At 37.0% G+C, this 17,810-nt stretch overlaps 1 protein-coding gene across 4 annotated transcripts in view; it reads left to right on the forward strand.

Annotated features, from left to right (window-relative positions):
- The window catches only part of LOC134840753 (serine-rich adhesin for platelets-like), a 181,998-nt gene extending 172,420 nt beyond the window's left edge, over positions 1 to 9,578 (forward strand). For 2 of the 4 annotated variants that reach the window (XM_063856774.1, XM_063856775.1), the window contains 7 exons: positions 2,478 to 2,632; positions 2,976 to 3,141; positions 3,480 to 3,582; positions 4,526 to 5,275; positions 6,287 to 6,465; positions 7,001 to 7,347; positions 8,108 to 9,578. In XM_063856774.1, coding sequence (XP_063712844.1) covers positions 2,478 to 2,632; positions 2,976 to 3,141; positions 3,480 to 3,582; positions 4,526 to 5,275; positions 6,287 to 6,465; positions 7,001 to 7,347; positions 8,108 to 8,297 — 1,890 coding nt within the window. In that variant the 3' untranslated portion in view covers positions 8,298 to 9,578. The remainder of the gene's footprint in view (positions 1 to 2,477; positions 2,633 to 2,975; positions 3,142 to 3,479; positions 3,583 to 4,525; positions 5,276 to 6,286; positions 6,466 to 7,000; positions 7,348 to 8,107) is intronic. The other 2 variants (XM_063856777.1, XM_063856776.1) reach the window with 2 other exon arrangements.
- Positions 9,579 to 17,810: the final 8,232 nt, after the last annotated feature.

Below are 17,810 nucleotides of genomic sequence, written 5' to 3' on the forward strand. Positions count from 1 at the left end.
TTTTTTTTTCAGGGAAAAGTCTTAAAATTTGTTCACGCTCAATTTTGATTTTTCGCGGTATGACTTGTGATTATTTTCAAGTTCAGTGCATTTCTATTGTTAAAAGGAAGGCAAACTCCACTATCGAATAGCTTAAGTGTAAAGGTCGCGATAAACGTGATCGACTTCTAATTTCGAAAATGGAAATTAGTTATCAGATTTCCCAGCGAAATAAAGTCTTACCTATTGATCGAGTTTTCTCAAATTGGGTTGATTTGATAAAAACAGCCTCAATAATAAATTGTTCTACAAATTCAAAGAGTTTTAAGGCCATCTATTTTTTTCTTCCGAATTCATTTTTTTTTCAGTTTCCTTACGTTACTTTTTTCATTACTCAGTTTCATTACTCTTTTCCAATCTTTGATTGGCTATGTTTTTCATAGTCATTTTTTGCAAGCGCTATCAAATTGGAACAAACTTTTTAAAGCAAACTATTTTCTTTCAGAATCACCCAAAGAACAGACATATTTTAAGCCTGTCCGCATTTTTAAATCAAGTTATATTCGAAGTCTGTTTAAGTAATGTTCGTTGTACTTGGTCAAATTTCGTGTTTTAGCCGTCCGGTTTTTCATTTCTTCAAATCAAATTCATTTGCAAGCGCTATCAAATTGGAACAAACTTTTTAAAGCAAACTATTTTCTTTCAGAATCACCCAAAGAACAGACATATTTTAAGCCTGTCCGCATTTTTAAATCAAGTTATATTCGAAGTCTGTTTAAGTAATGTTCGTTGTACTTGGTCAAATTTCGTGTTTTAGCCGTCCGGTTTTTCATTTCTTCAAATCAAATTCATTTGTTAAAAGAAACATGATTTGCGCTCACCAATAACCAAAGTGCAAATGGCGTAAAAAATTTGAATGGCTGTGTTGGCTCGTTTTTTGTATCTCAGACGGTGCAAAGCTCCTAGTTGAATTTATCTTTAACACAGGGCTAAGAAAAATTACATTGCAAAAGGGGTACATTCGTTACAACGTACAGGAGTTACATATGCTTAACCGTTGATTTAGTTTTTGTTCAATGCTTTATAGGCAATTTTTTACTAGGTACCTTAGGGGATGGAAAAAAATTAACAAGGTCCGATCAAAGAAAATAGACTATTCCCCTACGCGGCGTCATAAAAATTTCTGAGCAAACAATATGTGCTGCAATTAATTTAATTGACCCAAGAATTTTTAAGCACAATTGATTCCAAATAGTTGATTGATGATGTAGCATCAAATTTCAATTGTATTTATGGGCTACAAATACGCAGTTTCAAGTGTTCCAGCTTCGTACGTTGACTCAGGCCGCTGTGGCGTTTCAAGTCGGTGATGCTTTTCCTTGCTCAATTTGTTTGGTAACGACTCTTGTTTTCTTGCTTTTACACATGCGAGCGTAGTGTTATAGTATGATTTTGCTTTTTTTCTAAACCAAGTCACAAGTGCTCATTTGGTGGTACTTTTGCTATAATCACGATATGTATCTATGGAAATTCCTTAGCATGTATTCTTTACTTTATTGGTGGCTATTGGTTTCCGCTCATCGTGTGACCGTGGCACAAATGGAAGGACGTGATACCTCTAATATACTGGTCGGTGGTTCTAGGATGCAAGGACGCGAGACTCCTTATTTAGAGATCGGATGTTTTGAATCCGACACATGCAAAAGTCTATTATTCAAGGCTTTTTTTCTACTTTTTCTCGGACAACAAGTCGACGGGACTTCATGCCGAAAGGACTTCAGGCCGAAATTTAAACTCCAGGTCGAAATTCAAGCCGAAGAGACTTCAGGCCGAAATTGAAGCACCTCAAAACACCCCTTAGGAATGGCATCCGTAACCTCCATCAGCCGAGTTTTGAAATAAGTAAATTATAAACATGAAAAACAAAAAGCTGGTGAAGAAAGATCATGAAATTGAGAAATTGTACAAAACAGTTTTCAAATTAGTCATATGCCATGACTTTTTGGGATTGTGTTCGGCTTGAAGTCCCTAATTTTACGGTTCGGCTTGAATTCCCGTCTTTTTTTTCTAAACTAATTCGCAAATTTTTGTGCTGAAATTCAGTATCTATTTACAACTAAAATTCGGACGCCATTTAGTAGCATATTTCATCCGTTTCATTAATGCGCTTTCAGTACTACCTGGTATATGCTTAATAGCATGTGTGAAGGCAATTTGAGCAATGAGCATCAATTTCATGGTGCAACTGTTAAATTCACAAGGAAACATTCACAATTGCTTGAGGGGAAAGAAGAAAAAGATAATTCTTAAATTTGTTTCGCATGTTTGCGAAGCTTAGATTCGCCTGTCATGAATTTTCTGCATGTAGTAGTATTACTTGAAGCGTGTTTGCCTTCATTGATTTATGTGACTTTTTCAGCTAGCTTGATTACTTTTTCTAGAACTACCTGTAGACTATGTTTTAACTAGCTGGCTGCATGATTAATAACTTTGGTTAGGTTTATGAGGACGAGTCTCTTCTGGCGGCTAGACAGGGCAGGAAGGGACTGTCAGCCAAGAGTGTGTTTGAGAACACTCCACAGGACAGCAGTGCATCCACAACCACCAACGTCAACACGCAAAATGAAGAACTAGCAGCCATAAGGGCATCCAGGTGAAGATCTGTGCTTTGAACTTTTGTTAAAGGATTTTTTTGAAATTCCAGTTTAACTAATAAGGCCTATTGAGTCAATTTCTATTTTTGAGTCAATTTCGTTTTTGTCCATCAAATCAACCATAAAACAGAAAAGAGCTATATTTTTTGTTCTCGGTGCATAGGTCTGTGTTCTAAAAAGGCGCTATTCTGATGTTTTTTTTTTTTTAAAAAAGCTCTTTCTAGAGTTTCGGCGAAGCTAAGAAAATCGAACTTGCTGTCCTAAACCTAAAAAAGAGCAAAAACTCCTCAGCACACGGAGGAGTCAAATGTGTATTTTTGTAATTGATGCAATGCAATACAGAGGCACCAACTTGAGAGCCATGTTCGAGGGGGGAGCAGCAGCTGGTGGATCGAGCGAGCAGGTGCATATTGACAACAGCCAGAGTGGAGGGACGGGGACAGGGGAAGACGAGAGTCTGGCAGCCGCCAGAGCTAGGAGGGGAGTGTCCAACAAAGCCATGTTCGAGGTGAGTGAGAGTGCGGAGCGGAGAGTAGAGGAAAACAGGGGGACCAATAAAGAAACAAAACAGTTCAGCGGTCTGCTGATTGGTCCACTTAGGAAACATAAATTGACATCTTCAGCTGTCTTTTTTATGCTATCGTTGATGTTATCTTAGCTTCAGTTGTTTTTCTCGATGCCTGTATAAGGATTATTTTCAGCCGTGAAAGGGACTGAAAATGGTTTCATGTGCTTTAATTGAAGGATCATAAATGTCAATAATGAAATGATCAGACATAATACATGAATTGTGGATAGCAGTCATTAACTTATGAGTTATGATGAGTTATAATTTCTTAATTTTAGTCGTCCTCAGAATCGACGACGACTGTCGTTAGAACGACTAACAATGACACAGCGGGGCTGCAGGCGGGCAAGGCTAAAGATCTGCTCTCCAAATTTGAGTCTGGTTAGTCTAAACTCGTGCCGTGGTCTTCAATTCAAATTTATGGAGACATTCCTTGATTTGACAGGGTCGGTGGCAAAAAAACATTGGCGCTTTGAAACGTCTTTTCCGGTTTCTTAGTGACCATCACAACGTCCTTTGGCAACTCTATATGACCTGAACTTAGGTTCTTAAAATACTTCATTTCATTACTGGACAGTTCGATCGGATCAAGTTTTATTACAGAAAAAAATTCGTCATAAGAAGAAACAAATCTGTTCGATGTTTTGGAATTGTTTTTGTTCCGACCATTGAAAATGGGGAGGAGTTTTGTATTCAGGTGTTCATTTTTTTGACGCTAAAAAAACGTACCACTAAAAATAAGTGGAATGGGGCGATTGATATATATTAAAGCCCTTTCAGTCGTGATTCGAACGACATTAAAAAATTCCGAGTGTTGAGAAAAACTGGTTTGAAATTTTTGGTCTAATTTTGAGCGAATAAGGTGAGCGAGCAGTCTAATTATGAAAGGATAACCCATGAAACTCATGGGTTATCAACAGGCTTATTATAAAAAGATAACTCATTAAAAATTTCAAAAGAATTTCTGCGAAAAAAAAATTGATTTTTTTCTTGTTATTTTTGACTAAAACGGCTGCCAGATTTGTTTTTTTTTACTGTGACTGTCGAAATTGCTTAAGTTCCATGTTTTTGTCAGATCCTTTGATCACACCACTCACAAAAAGCAAAACTAATTTGAAAAAGTTTTTTTTGTGTTTTTTATGAGTATGGTCGGAACATTTTGTGATACTTGCGCATCAACCAGTTTTGATTGTGTTTTTGTAATAAATTGTAATATATTTTCTAGTAACGAAGAAATTTGTTACTGGGACTTCTAGTATGCAGACAGGCGAAGTGTATAGCATTACATTTGGCGTTGTTGTGAGGCTAGGTTGACCCATTTCAGGGCAAGTAGAAACAACCTCTGATACAGAGGATGATGCCGCACAAGGAGATAAAGTGGTCGAAATTGAGGCCTGTCTCAGTCGTCCCTCTCCAAGCATGATGACTATGCTGTTCGAAGACCCAGCCAACTGGGCCAAAAAGAAACCAAACGCAACAAGACCAACTCCTCCAGTTGTACCACCTAAAAAGACCACCACCACCACGAAACAAGAAACTACGAAAAGTAGTAGTAATAGTGGGGGTACTGTAATTACAACAAAGACCACTACCACCACGACTTCGAAAGGGTCAACCGGCAGCTCCTCCCAAATGACGGATCCTAATACACTTCAAAATGCAGACAGTGGAAATGTGACAGGCCATACACAACAGATGAATTTTACAAGGCAGACTTCAAGTGGACCTCAGCAACAGTTTTCACACCATCAGTATCATCAGGAGTTTCAGCCGGATCCCAACAGCTCCTCAATGATTTCATCATCTTCATATACGACCGGTTCTTTTTCTGGGGAAGTGTACCAGCAGCAATCACAATCCTTCTACTCGTCATCGTCGTCATCCTCGGACTATTACGACATGGAGATGAGAGGAAATAGTAATATGGAGGGAAACATGGCGGAGTTCAGTAATAACAGCAATGTGTCCCCGCATCTGTTCTACTCTATGGCCCAGCAGGGATCCCAGATGCCGGCAGATTTTAATCAGATGCAGATGCAGTACCTTGGACTGACACCCATCGAAGAGGAGGAAGGCAAGTCTGCAAGAGTGAAGTGCAATCATAGAGTGAAGTAACAGCACACAAAAATAACAACAGTTGGAACTGACCTCTTCTAATTTGGATGATTGGAACTCCTGTTGCACCCAAAGGCTCACTACTAATTGTGTGTTGTATTGTAGAAGAATGAGAGACTGAATTGTGTTCCTAACATCTTCATAATTCAGGTTTTTCAGAGAAGTCTACAGTCTGTCTAGTGAAAACAAGGACAGCGAGAAGAGAACAGTAGATGAACACCCCAAAAATAACTACAGTTGGATCTGAACTTGGACTAATTTCAATTTTTCACCTGAAACAAGCCAAATCAGCCTCTAATTTAATTTCTTATGAAAATTGTTGCACTAAAGAGAAAGATTGTTGACAAACAATCACAATTTACTCATTTCACTCGACTAACTTGAAGATATGGACTCAAACAGCTCGTGGAGGTCTCTGTAATATGCTGATTGAGTTAATCGATGACGACTCGAAATAGCGAAATGAAGTTGTTTCTTGCCACAGCTACATCGAATACTTAAACTGCAGCGCCTGTTTAACAATCATCTGCACATCAAAACTAAACTTTGGCTAGAATTTTGTGCTCAGAATTAACTAGTCGAAATTTATTTCAAATAGTATTATTGCGCTTGAGCTAATAATAAAAAACTAACTAAAGTTTAAACCAGATAAGTGTGTGATTTCTGATATTAGCTAACGGCCTTGTCTGTTGTCGTCGAATTTTTTTTGTCGTTGTGGAGAGAACGCATCGGAAGTGGATATTATAATAACAGTGGATATGCTGCTATCAAATGACTTGTTAAAATGAACTAACTATCCTGAAATTTTGTTTACTCCTTTTCATTCTCAAAAAGTTATTTGGCTCCTTAGTTATTCAGTTACTGATTTGTAACGATAAAACTGACCCAGCAATAGGAGATTTCTCTGGTAATTTAATTCATTTTTGATTCGTCAAATGCGTTTATGTAGGTTGAATCAGTTCAATTGTAGGTCAGGTGAGCAACGGAGAGAGTGGAGGCGGAGCGAGTGCGACTGAAGCGGAGACTGTGGTGGCCAGTGGGTCTGCCAGGAGTGGCAAGGCCATGTTCGAACAAGCACACACTAATGCAAATGAATCACAGGCCACAGTCAATGGAGGAGGGGAGACAAAGCAGGAGGTTGCCCCCAAGGTCAGTTCACTACTAAAACAGTGTTTTTTTTAAGTTTCTTTTGTATGCTATTCCAGTTTTGAAGAAATATTTAATAAAACAGAAAAAACATTTCTGAAGGAAGTGTGAATATCTCTACAGAAACTTTAGAGAAACGTTTCATTTACTCTATATCTCTCTATTTTGTATCCTTTGCAATAAATTGCAGTGCTGATTAACACGATATAACGAACCAAAGTGGAAACACGAAACGCGTTCTCCTCAAATTGCGTTAATATTAGTTAAAAAGTGATTAAACTTAACAGAATTATAATGGTGATTTTTTGTTAGCGAAATTTAGACTCAAAATTTACCCTCAAAAAGTTCATTTCTGGCACCTTTTAGTCAATCAAATTACGCAAAAAGTACCGTATCTTATGTAGCTAGTGTTGGGTCCTGTTTGAAAAGAAGCAGGACCCAACACTGGGACCCTCGAGAAAATCCTAGATCCGTCCCTGACTATAATGTTTTGAACATGCATTTAATGATCTCCTGTTTTACTTTGTGCTTTGATCAGAAGTTCTCCCTCGGTCTCAATAGTCCTCTCAGTATGTCGGGCTCATTCGGAGGGAGCAATGGCCAGTTCCTTATTTTCCCCACCTCCTCCTTGACCTCCGTCCTACCGAATAGTACTCCTAATCTTCGATCCTCCCCCACTTCCCCATGCCCGCCTTCGCCCAGCCCTCTCTCCTCATCGGGGGCTGGAAAGGGGAGTTCGGTGCACACCCTAGTCGTGCCGCTGTATGACCAGGAGACGTGTAGGGTGTGTGACAAGAGAGTGTACCCTCTGGAACGGGTGGCGGTCGGCAACCAAGTGTTCCATGCACTCTGCTTCCGTTGTGCCACTTGTGATAATGTACTCAGGTACAATTGAACATGACAAACAGCAGAAACAGTTTCAATACAACCCATGAATCAGTCATCTCTATCAATTCATTTCAAGATATCAGATAGCCTGTAGACAACATCAAGGACAGTTACTTCATCATCAAATGAGTTGTAGAAGACCTAAAACAGATCATACTGCACCCATACGTATCTGTATATGAATCGGGCAAAGATCCAGTTCCATTCATTCAAACTTCATTTAGATCGTAATAGTCACCCACATTCCATATTAAGTGTCAATAAACGAAGCGAAGACATTTATTTATATCGTGTTTTTTTTTCTTTTTTTTTTGCAGAAAAGAAAGTTTTTCACGATAAAATTTGATTTTGAACGTTCAACCTCAATTCATTAGCTAAAAGGAAGGCAAATTACGCTGTCCATCATCAAAAGTTTAATTGGCGCAAAACAAACGTGAATTGACGTGAAAAAACGACATCAGTCACTTCTTTGTCGGTCTGCTTGAGTTCGTTGACACTTCCAAATGTCGGCGATAATTTTATTGTTTCGCTCGAAGCAGGCGATATTATAGATATAGACCTTCAAATATGTGATTTCTTATGACCATTAATTCATTGAACGAACTTGAACGCTTCGAAGATTGTAACTCAGGCAGACCTGCTGTGATCCAAACGAGCATTATGATGCCTCTTCCAACATCAATCAAAAGCTATTAGAAATGAATGTAATTATTTGTACTTGAAACGAATGTTTAATTGATTTTGTAAATAATTTTAGGACGGGTAACTTCGCTGCCTCCCAGGACCACTTCTACTGCAGCCCACATTACCAGGACTTGTTCAAACCCAAGGGCACTACCCTCTCCCAGACCATCACGAGAAATACCCTCTGGGGTCCCAGTGTGGCCAGAATGTCCAGCAAACGAAGATCAAATGCACACCCTCCCACCCCCCTCAACGTCGCTTAGATTCTTCTCCCGTCTTGTTGAAATTAAACCCGCTTCTGTGCACAACCACCGGATGAGATACTTTTCAGATTATCTTGCTAGACTCACCTGAAAAGGAAACGTATGGTACTGTCGTAAAATAAAACTGACATATTGCTAAGTATTAATAGTTTGTTTGTTTATTACTATCATCCGGTCCTTATTTGACATTAAAGAACTTTTCGATGAAGTCGTAAAATAAGTGAATGAAGCCAACTTGTTTCATGAAAACTTATCTATTGATCGTCCTTAAATTGCCTTCTGTTTTGAGCTATTTTTCACCATTTGTTACAAGTTGCCTTATAATAATAAATGATAGCGGTTATAAAGTTTGATGGTTTGTTCATGATGTCAAGTTCGTTTGCCAATGTCATGTCATTAATGTATGACTTATCCTTATCAGCTTAAGTTGGTATTTGTAAAGGTACATTCAATATCTTTCGCAATAAATCACTCGTGTTTGTTCTCTATTCGCAATTCACGCTAAGTTAAGTCAAATTCGTTGGCGCTGTTTATTTTTCATCCAAAATCTTTTATACTCTCACAACCTATTTGTAATTGATGCTTAACTGTTGTCTTCTTCTTTCGCCTCATGTTAGGTTCACGACTTTTCAACCCCCGGACCCTTCAAGTTTTCTACCCTCGCCCGTCAAGAGATGCGGTATTGTGCTTCGTCTAGATTTGCATTGAAATTCTTTCCATTAAACTCATTTGAGGTCATCGTTAGTTTGCACTTGTTTAGGCTCCTCGAACGAACGCAGTTTTATAGTTAAATTGTTTTGACGGATATTCAATCATTTCCGAGTAAAAATATGTTGTCTTGATGTTAGCAAAATGAAATCGATTTAGAAAAAGTGCTGCGTCAAAATTCAAAGATTGGATATCTCGTTAAATATCTATTTTGTTCGATATTTGTATAATACATGAGATCTCAATAAATGACCATTGTTGCTAAGTTACGCACTTTGAAAACATTTTTGATAACCTGCAAATATAAGAAGCAACAATAGGACTGAGATGTCATTCGTTTTTGAATTGAAATATTTGAGTGCTTCGGGCTCGGTCCGAGCTAATCTGTTTGGTATAAACTTTGTAAAAAAAAACAAATTTCCTTTCGTTGAGTAATAGTATTGAACATTTGTTGGCTTTAGTAGAGACTAGAAATCAAAGTAGAAATTATTTTTGTCATCCAGTTGCGCTTTTTATAATCATTTAAATTATGTCTGCGCTATTTATTATGAATTAACAATTACGCTACCCTCATTTTATTCTAACCATTCAAAGTCAGTAACGTGCCCGTAGCATCGAGCAGCCTCAACCCTTGCTACGAAATACGCTAAAACGGAAGTTTTGGACACAGTGAATAAGAGGTGTGCTAAAGTTCGTTCAAAATCTCCTGTAGCTGAACAAAACATATGACACTTCTTTGTAGTTTTGTGTTGTTGCTAGGAATTTTACGTTTTCCGCTAAAAGAGTTCAAGTTGCTGTTTTTTTTATCTATTTAGGACCTACTTCATCAAAAATCTGAAAAAAATTGATAAGTTCAGAAAATATTTTTTTGATGACCCACTGCTGATTTTTAAATTGTCTCTTGTTTTAAATGCCTCATTCATTTAAGCGTCATTTGCTTCAGTGAAGTTTAATTCCAGTCTCAATTAACAAGGAAGATATTGACGTGAAACAACGTGGATTGACCATTATTTTCATAAGGTTGCTGGTCACCATCATCACCGAAGCGCCTTGATTCTTAAGCAACCTAGGCCAAAATTGTGTCTGAATTTCAGTTACGAAGAATGATTTTCGAAACTGCGCACAAGTAAACAATTTTAAAACCGATTGATCCAATTTAAGCAAACGGGATTAGTTTTGTGAAGATGATCAATGTTATGAAAACTTTATGAGAGTTATGAAAGTTCTGTTGTGGTATTCTGATTTATGAGACTTGAAAAATTTTTATCAGATAACAAGAGAAGGACAGAATTTAAACCTTGATTATCAATGAGTTAATAAGATATTTTTTGCAAATACTCCGAACTGATTGCTGCTATAATTGTTCCGGAACGGAAAAGTTGTCTTGAAGATGTCATCGCGTGTCTTAATAATCGATGAACATAGATGATACTCTTATGAATCGCGATGATTTTTTATTTCATTTTTTTTCTGGAAAAGTCTTAAAACTTGTTCAGGCTCATTTATTTTTTTCGCGGTTTCGTTATAAAATCAGATCATTTCTTTTGTTAAATGGAGAGCAAACTCCACTAACGAACTGCGAAAGTATACAGGTCACAAAAAACGTGATCGACTTTAAATTCGAAGTTTTACCTAAGCATCCAGTTTTTTTTCAGATAGGGCTAATTTTATCAAAAAATGTCAATCAAATTGAAATCTAGAACATCAAAAAGCTCTAAGGCCATCTAATTTTCCGAAGATTGAAAATTTTATAGGAATCAAGTCAGTGTTTCTGTTCTGTATACTTGTGTTCTTTGGCATTTTTCCAACTGTGTGGTCTTTTTTCATTTTTTTCCGCACAAGATGAGTTGCACTTGTTCCTTTAATTTAATTTACACAATTTTGTGCACTCCAAATTATTTTGTTAGCTTAGCTTCCAACTTAGAGCAATTATTGCTGCGTAATTTTGGCCTTTTTGTTGGCACACTGTAGTAGAAAAATTTTAAAAAGCAGTTAATTTTTCCAATTCTCTCGAGCTAAACAATTTAACGGTAATTCCTAGGCTGTTTTTCTCAATATTTTGATTTGTTAAAGAATCCATATACCAATATTTACTAGCGACTCAAATTTAATCACTATCCCATGAAATTAATCACTAGCCAATTGAGAAGATGCCTGAACATAGCTTCTGCAATTTGCGCAATTGATCTACAGTTACATTTTTTTTTAAATTCTGCCGCACCTTGAGAAAATTTTAGGTCCGCTCCTGGTTAGTGGCCCTGATGCTAGGTGCATGGTTTCTTGGACGTTGAATTTTTAAGTGTTTGACTGAAAGTCAAAGTTCCTTGCTATTTTACTGCCGCACCCCTCTTTTGATTATCAAAAAAAACTAGGGGACATTTTGAACTTATCCTGCTGGATAAGTTTCGGGTTTTATGTTTAAGTTATGAATCAGAACAGTGTTCTGGGCTCAGAAGTGTCTGAAAAACAGTTTTTTAAATATTGTATTAAATTTTTCATTGATATTTTTCAAAAAAAAAATATTTAGAAAATTGCTTAAAAAGTTAATAAAGCTGTGTAGCGTTTTGATGAAACTTACACATTTTGTTACAATAGCAAATCTCGTGTTTTGAGAACAGTAGATTTTATACAAATGAAGATGCAATCTGCTGCAATTATTTTTTTTTGTTTTACCTGTGCGCCGTTCTGAGCAACACTTTAACATGTGTTTTGTTATACAATCATCGCTGCGCGGTAAAAAATTTCAACATGTGCGTAATAGTGATGCGCAATACCTTCGAAATAAGCGTAAAAATTAATGAACCCAAATGCAGAAAAAAATAATCCCAAAAATTTTAAAGTGTTTTGCGATTGCCCTAATTTAAGCTTATTGGAGTTTCGAGATTGCTCTAATTTAAGCATAATTGGTTAATTTGTTCATCAAATGTTAGTATTGGCAAGATATTTGTGTTTGTTCAACGGTCTTTAATAAAGTTACTTGGGGTCGATTTTGCACTTCCTGGAAATAACTTTCGTTAAATTATACTACATTTGTCTTTACATGTTTTTTTTTTTAATTTAAAGTTTAGAGTGATTTTCTTATCTTTTATCAGATTGAAGGACAAAATAAATTCTTTGATTTACGCAGGGGTTCAAAAAGTTAGAAAGGTGCTTACTGAAAATCCTGCTGCTATGTTTAATTTTGCATTGAAGCATTTTCTTGTTTACATTTGGCTTCGATCACTAAAAACAGAAAGAAAGAAGTTTAGCTACAGGTTAGTTTTAGCTTTTTTTCCCTTGCAAAATGAAGAACGCACATTTATTCTATCACGTTGTTCTCACTTGTTTGTGTAATTCAAATCACTGGATATGTTCCAACCATAAAATTTCAACCATAAATATGTTTCAACCATAAAATTTCAACCATAAAGTTTCTGAAGTTTTGGAAAATTTTATTGCAACAGTTTCTATGGAAAGTATTCTAAAAACAATAAATTTTTAAAATTTTATCGTATTCATCAATACTTTGACATTTTTCCGTTTGCTGTTTTTATACCCCAATAAAAATTTTGTCATAGAACCCATATGCCATTAAAAGCTAGCGTATGAAATTAATCGCTAGCCAATGAAAAAGCCACTATTAACAATAAAGCTTCATTTTTGGCACTTTTTCTTTCTGTAAAAAGGACTTTGGTATTAACGGGGTAAGGAGGTGCAGACGATTATCCCCCCTCATTGATTCGAGACCCTAGCTTCGCAAAGTGTCCACTATTTGATAACATTTTAGGACATCCATTTTTGGCCGATGGACTCCAAAGTTTTATCTAAAGAGCCCTGTTTGCCAATATGCACTAATTTTGAGGCGGAGCGTGAAACACATTTTTTTTAATTCCAAAAAACTTCATAATTTTTTTGGGGTTTATTTTCAAAAACTTTTTTGAGAAGCTAGAAATCCTAGATCCGCTTCTGGTTATTTGCTCTGTTATTACGAGCATGGTTTGCTGGGCGTTGAACCATCAATTTTATGACTATAAATTGAAGATCCTAGCTATTCACAGTCACTTCCTCGCAAAGTTTCGAATTGATGCTGCTAAAAGTTTTTTGGGTAGCATTTTTATCCAATGGTTATGGATAGTTACCAGAGATCAGAAACATCTGACGAACAGTTTTTTCATAAATTCATCAAAATTTTGATTGGGTTTTTTTGTTCAAAAAAAAATGATTGCTAGAAAAGTATTAAAAAAGGTTGGTCTTATTGTTGGTCTTTTTCAAGCCCATTTCAGGTGAAAAATCAAGGAAGTTTTTTTTAATAGGCACAATTTTTTTCGCAATTTTTGAGAAATTCTCGACACTTGGGTTGTGGCGAATAAGGATTTGTACCATGTTTCTTAATGCTATGATTAGCTTGTGGAACCGTAACTTGAGTCCTTGTTCTTCAAAGTAGAATGGGTCTAAAAGAACTAAGAACATAAATCAAAGTCAGAAGTTCAATTATCTTTACAAATGAGAATCAACTGAAGACAATGTAGGGTAAGCGACAAAGTGAAATAAATCCAAAAACTGAGTAACAGGTGTGGCCTTGAACATGAACTGCACATGCGAATGGATTTGTCAATTTCATACACTATGATTTAAGTAACAGCAATAATAGGAACCAATATGGTTAAAAGGCCGTGATCTGACCTGCAAGATTATGACCTTCCCTCAACGCTAAAATTCTAAACTTGAAAAAAAATTTTAATCGTATGTTTTTTTCAGTTTTAAATCACTTGGCAGTTCGGTGGGCTCAAATTCACTGCTTGTCTGAATTCTCGTCAAGTAGTCTCATAAGTTCCGCCCGGTTCTCATACTTTTGCCACGCGGATTGATTCAGACTTTGCAGACTCATGTTCAGACTTTACTGACTTATGTTCAGACTTTGCAGACTTATGATCAGACTCTGCAGACTCATGGTCAGACTTTGCAGACTTATGTTCAGACTTTGCAGATTTCTGTTAAGACTTTGCAGGCTTATGTTCAGACTCTGCAGACTTATGTTCAAACTTTGGTTCAGGCTTTAAAGGATATGTTCAGGCGTTGCAGATATATTTTCAGATTTTGCAGACATATGTTTAGACTTCGCAGACATATCTTCAGACTTTACAGACTTATGTTTAGACTTTGCAGACTTTGACCTGCGTGGTGACTATGAACTGTTTGTCCCCACACGGATCAATTCAGACTTTGCAGACGTTATAATCAGATATTGCAGACTTTATGTTCAGACTTTGCAGACTTCTGTTAAGACTTTGCAGACTTTTTTTCAGACTGCAGACTCATGTTCAGACTTAATTGACTTATGTTCAGACTTTGCAGACTTATGATCAGACTCTGCAGACTCATGTTCAGACTTTGCAGACTTATGTTCAGACTTTGCAGTCTTTTGTTAAGACTTTGCAGACTTATGTTCAGACTTTGCAGACTTTTGTTAAGACTTTGCAGACTTATGTTCAGACTCTGCAGACTCATGTTCAGACTTAATTGACTTATGTTCAGACTTTGCAGACTTATGATCAGACTCTGCAGACTCATGTTCAGACTTTGCAGACTTATGTTCAGACTTTGCAGACTTTTGTTAAGACTTTGCAGACTTATGTTCAGACTTTGCAGACTTTTGTTAAGACTTTGCAGACTTATGTTCAGACTTTGCAGACTTTTGTTAAGACTTTGCAGACTTATGTTCAGACTCTGCAGACTCATGTTCAGACTTTGCAGACTTAGGTTCAGACTTTGTAGACTTCTGTTAAGACTTTGCAGACTTATGTTCAGACTCTGCAGACTCATGTTCAGACTTTGCAGACTTATGTTCAGACTTTGCAGACTTTTGTTAAGACTTTGCAGACTTATGTTCAGACTTTGCAGACTTTTGTTAAGACTTTGCAGACTTATGTTCAGACTTTGCAGACTTTTGTTAAGACTTTGCAGACTTATGTTCAGACTCTGCAGACTCATGTTCAGACTTTGCAGACTTAGGTTCAGACTTTGCAGACTTCTGTTAAGACTTTGCAGACTTATGTTCAGACTCTGCAGACTCATGTTCAGACTTTGCAGACTTAGGTTCAGACTTTGCAGACTTCTGTTAAGACTTTGCAGATTTATGTTCAGACTTTGCAGACTCATGTTCAGACTTAACTGACTTATGTTCAGACTTTGCAGACTTCTGTTAAGACTTTGTAGAGTTATGTTCAGATTTTTCAGACTTATGATTAGACTTTGCAGACTTTGACCTGCGTGGCGACTATGAATTTGCGGTCCCCACGCAAATCCATACAGACTTAATAAGTCTGAACATAAAACCACGACCTCGGCCCGGGGTGCGTCCACTCTCTTTAAGTAGAGTTCCTTTACCATTTCATGTTGCTGCTTGAAGTCGCCTTCTCTTGGTCATGAGCTGCATTCTGTCCGTCTGCTTTCGATCCAGTATCAAACGAGCCATCATACAGTTGTAGCCTTGTCGAGTCCACTTGTAGTGTCGGTGGCTACGAGCTTTTGTCTTTTTTTTTGCGTTTTAGGTGTGCCGTACCATATGTTCGTGTTGATTTTCCTTATTTTTCTCATATTTCTTCTGTTTTCATATACTTTTCCTTAAAATAGCGGATTGTTGCTCTCCCGTTGTTTTTCGCGACTAAGTGCGCCTGAGGCGTTCTGACTTCTGGCCTCCGTTTTTTATTTTCGGCTCACCGTAGTCAGAGGGGTTGTGCTTGAATTCGTTTTCTCGGGGGTGCCCTTTTCCGTGCAGAGAATTTCCACAGTAGAATCCGGTGTTCTGTGGTTGTTATAAGCCAATTTGACAATTGACAATCATCTTAGACCACTTCAACTTTTCATATGGATTCAAGAAAGCTCCGGGAAAATCGCAAAAACCAGATCACGAATAGAAAATAAAAAATTCAAACTGAATTAATTATCACGTGCAACCAACTAATTGATGTAAAATCATTCAAATTCTAGAAAGGGTAAAAGTCTTACATAGAAAAGAATAGATTGACCAATCTACACTGTTCGTTTTCCACAGTATGAACGCGGTGTTAATTTCTTGATTATCACCTTCTCTTTACCCAGTCTCTTGATTGCCGATGTAGACTCGGTGACTGATTCCACCCTTTTGTTGCCTGGCAAGGGCTACCAGTCTACTTGCAGTTCCTGTTCTTCTTGCCTCGTCTCCCTTGCTTAATTAGGATGTGAATGCTCTCCACTGTCTATTTTGGCTCATTGATGTCTCTGGTTACTACGAAAAATGGTAGATTTCTTATTCTCTGTTTTGTTGATGACGTCAGTGCTTTCTTATACTCATCAATGCCGATATCGCTCTTTGTTTCAATGTCCTGGTTCGCATCCTTGTCCAGCGTCTCTGTGTACAAGCAGTTATAATTTTTTCTTTTCCAGGGCAAGTTTTTATTGAGACGCTTTAAAGCTTATGTGCGATGCTGTCGTGTTCAGTTCTCTGTCGAATCTTTTCGAATCGGGGCCCTTAGTGTAGCTTTTATCTTTTGCAGTGCCTGTTTGTGCTTGAAAGATTTTTTTTTCATGCTTCCTTCATACATTCAAGTCTTTGTTTGGTTGTTTTTACCAACCGCTCAACAAACTATTTTGCTCTGTTGTCATCGTTTTCTGGAGCAGCAATTGGAGTAGCTGATCGGTTACTAAAATCTTGAACAAAGAAAATATTTTTAAAAAGACCAGTTTCATTTTAACAATGGTCATAACGGAATCTTCAGCAAACTAGCATCAAAAACCTTATGTCGATTTACACCTGCATCGACAAAATTAGCCAATGATCTGAACTACTCTTGCTGAAAGTATCAATTTTTATTATTGAAGGTCCGGGGTCTGAAAATGCCAGCTTTCACCATCCGCACTAAGTTTTTTTAGAACGCATGAAATTGTTAAAAACATCTGAGTTTTGCAAATTTATCACACTAAACAGTTCAGTTTTATTGCTTAGAACGTTTCTCATTGCATGAAAAATTTTTGCCTCCGCCTACTCGAAAAGAGCTCACTCCGATGCACAACCAAGCGCCGATGGTAAAACTGGCATTTTCAGACCCGGAAAAAACTGGTAACTCTTTGAAACTAAGGTTCAATAATTTCATGGAGGGAAACTCTGATCCTTTTCTTCGGTCAATATAATAATTTTGTTTGAATTCACAGTAAGTGTTGTCCTAAATCATCCTTCAAAACAGGCATTTTAGAGAGTAAAAATTTGACTTTGCGGTTAGTTTTGTCCATTTTTAGTTTTATCGGGTATTCAAAAAACAAACAATTTCTTAGAGGTTCGAATGCACAAACATCTTCAGGGCATGCTATTTGTGCAAAAATCGAGACACTAAACAAACTTTGAGACCTGTGTTTTATAGCTCACATAAATAACAATTTAGAAGCTAAAACAATCAACTACTATTCGGTTCTATGTTGAAAATTAAAATAACGCTGTTAAATTTTCCATGACTCAGTAGGATAAAACGGGTATTTATAGCTCCTAAGTTTTAAAAAAAGTCGCTTATGTCCCAGTGTAAAAGAGAAACGCATTTCTTCCAAAAACTGATCATTTGGCAAGAACTACACAATTGCTTATTAGCATTTGATGACTCTATTAATTTGGTCTTCTTTCAGACGGCAACAAATTTACAGCTTTCAAATAGCACTAAATGAAAAATTCTGTGAGAAAAGAAACCTTAATTTTGCGAATGATACAAGACTGCTCGTATCAAGGCGGAGCCCTGAATGTTCCGACTGCCTTTAAGGCCTATGGAGCAGTTTTTGCTTCAAAACAACTTGATACACTGC

This window comes from Symsagittifera roscoffensis, chromosome 2, assembly GCF_963678635.1.
Source record: "Symsagittifera roscoffensis chromosome 2, txSymRosc1.1, whole genome shotgun sequence".
Taxonomy (NCBI): Eukaryota; Metazoa; Xenacoelomorpha; order Acoela; family Convolutidae; genus Symsagittifera; species Symsagittifera roscoffensis.